We start from the raw sequence: 2,790 nt of genomic DNA on the forward strand, positions 1-2,790 counted from the left end.
AACTAAATTATTTTCTTGGAAACGGACTGTTACTGGTAACTAGTATCCTTTCTGTATGTAATACTGTAATGTCGTGCACAGCATCATTAATTAACAGATCATTTGACACTCAAATATTTGAATTTTTCAATAACTGCTACAAAATGGAAACTGTCTGTTGCAGTTTCTAAGAGAAGAAATACAGTCTTTTTAGTAGTTTTGTTTCGAAATACTTGTTTTGATTCACTATTGTCTACCCTGAAAGAACACAATGTAACAGTTTTGCATCAATGTTGAAATAACGTTTTTCACTGCAGTGGTTTACACAATACAAGTCGTGTTGTGCTGATATTGTCCTTTTTTTTGCATTTGGAAGATATTTGGTAGGCTAAAGATTCACAGGCGCCAAACATGGCACCAGAGCTATACGACTGGAGTTGCTACTTTTTTCCTCAGATCCATTCTGATGTTCATCTAAACTACCTTACACCTTCTCCTCCATGCACAGTGGTGATCCACACAGCCAAAAACAGACAGCCCACGCTTGGGAGAACACTGCAGAAAAAGACTGGAGAAAACCCCACCCCTCTGTAAACTACCCCTCTGAAATGAAGGGCATAGACATGGGCACCTCTCTGGCCTGGCCTCAGGGGTCTATGCACTACCATTGTAGCGAGACACCCTGTGACATGCAATGTAGTAATACACTGCACTCACCAGGAGCTAAAGCCGAGGCCTTAGCTTTCTGTAGCTAACCAACCAGACAGTGTCTGTAGGAGACTGTCACACCTAGCAGACCTGGGCTGGGCGCTGGCTGGATGGAGCAGGACCCTTCCTCCCCTCGGTGCAGCAGTCCAGTTCCAGACAGGGGGAGAAAAGTGACGTGAACAGGCGGCCCAGGCCCTTCCGGAACATGCTGTTGGAGAGACTATAGATGAGGCAGTTGCAGAAGCTGTTGCTGATGGCTAGCCATGTGGTGAGGAAGGAGACCACCAGGTGGCAATAGAGGCCGGCGCTCTCCAGCAGGAAGTAGACGATGTAGGGCATCCAGAGCACGTAGAACACGCTGGTAATACGGAACAACACCATGGCGTAGCGCTTATCCAGGCACCCTTCACCACGCTCGCCCCTCTCGTTCCCCTGGGGGCCGAAGCGTGTGAGGCGTTGGGTGATCTTGCGGGTGTGCTGACGGCAGATGAGGAAGATACTCCCATAGGTGAAACACACAGTGAGGGTGGCTGGAGCATACAGCACAGCCACGATGAATGAGCTGAAGCCTGGATCGGTCTGCCACGAGGTCGCACACCAGCGAAATATATCTCCGTGGTAGCCAGGCTTCCCCCACCCGAAGAGGGAGGGCAGGAAGATGAGGGCGGAGTAGAGCCAGATGAGGCCGATACAGACCCGCAGGCGACATGGTGTGACCAGCGTAGCATAGGAGAACGGCCGTGTGATAGCGATGTAGCGGTCAACACTAATACACGCCAGAGACGCCATGGACACACTCTTCAGCACAGACACCACGTAGACAAACACCTTACAGGTGAGCTCCTCGTCCAGCCCCTTGAGGTAGTGGAGCAGGGACAGGGAGGGCACCAGACAACTCACCCCCACCAGGAGGTCTGCGTAGGCCATGGTCTGGATGAAGTGGCTGGTGGTGTGGTGGTGAAGCAGTGGAGCACAGTGGAACACAAAGATCACCACCAGGTTGCCGCTGATGATGAGGATGGTGAGGAAGAGAATGACGGACACCTCCAGCACACAGGTGTTGAGGTTGTAGGAGTAGCCCAGGCCCAGCAGGCAGAAAGGAGAGCTGCTTTGGTTCACATCAGAGGAGGAAGAGTTCATGTTGGAGCTGCGGGAAACAGACCGGTCAGTTCAGTTCTGCTCTCATCTCTTATTACGGCGTTTATCACTTTCTTTAACCAGATGGTCAGTTACTCTCTCTTTAACCAGATGGTCAGTTTCTCTCTCTTTAACCAGATGGTCAGTTACTCTCTCTTTAACCAGATGGTCAGTTACTCTCTCTTTAACCAGATGGTCAGTTACTCTCTCTTTAACCAGATGGTCAGTTTCTCTCTCTTTAACCAGATGGTCAGTTACTCTCTCTTCAACCAGATGGAGAGTTTCTCTCTCTTTAACCAGATGGTCAGTTTCTCTCTCTTTAACCAGATGGTCAGTTACTCTCTCTTTAACCAAATGGTCAGTTTCTCTCTCTTCAACCAGATGGAGAGTTTCTCTCTCTTTAACCAGATGGTCAGTTACTCTCTCTTTAACCAGATGGTCAGTTTCTCTCTCTTTAACCAGATTGTCAGTTCCTCTCTCTTCAACCAGATAGTCAGTTTCTCTCTCTTTAACCAGATGGTCAGTTTCTCTCTCTTTAACCAGATGGTCAGTTTCTCTCTCTTCAACCAGATGGAGAGTTTCTCTCTCTTTAACCAGATGGAGAGTTTCTCTCTCTTTAACCAGATGGTCAGTTTCTCTCTCTTTAACCAGACGGTCAGTTCATCAATCCGTGCTCCTCTCCCTTGCACTTTAGTTCCCCCTGGAGGTAAGCCGCTACTCAATGGTTGTTTCTTCCCCTCCTCTTCTCTGCTGCTCCTCTCCTTCTAGTCTCTTTTTTCACTTTTCTGGCCTCAGAGTGCAATGCAGTCTTACAGTAGCAAACGTTGTCCTCTGTTGCGCACTGAGAACAGCAGAGAATGTTGCTGTGTATGAGTGTTTGTCTCTGGGTGTGTGTATGTAATTGAGTCGTGTGCCAGTATCAGCCAGCCTTCTGGTGGGCTAACCTAGCACATGCAGGCTCTGGTG

The 2,790-nt window shown here is 48.8% G+C and overlaps 1 protein-coding gene across 1 annotated transcript; it reads right to left on the reverse strand.

Annotated features, from left to right (window-relative positions):
- Window positions 1–768: 768 nt before the first annotated feature.
- On the reverse strand, window positions 769–1,948 carry LOC135547745 (probable G-protein coupled receptor 21). Its single transcript, XM_064977283.1, has one exon. It carries the CDS (start codon window positions 1,825–1,827, stop codon window positions 769–771), a length of 1,059 nt encoding a protein of 352 aa, XP_064833355.1. The 5' UTR covers window positions 1,828–1,948.
- Window positions 1,949–2,790: the final 842 nt, after the last annotated feature.

Source organism: Oncorhynchus masou, chromosome 1, assembly GCF_036934945.1.
Source record: "Oncorhynchus masou masou isolate Uvic2021 chromosome 1, UVic_Omas_1.1, whole genome shotgun sequence".
Taxonomy (NCBI): domain Eukaryota; kingdom Metazoa; phylum Chordata; class Actinopteri; order Salmoniformes; family Salmonidae; genus Oncorhynchus; species Oncorhynchus masou.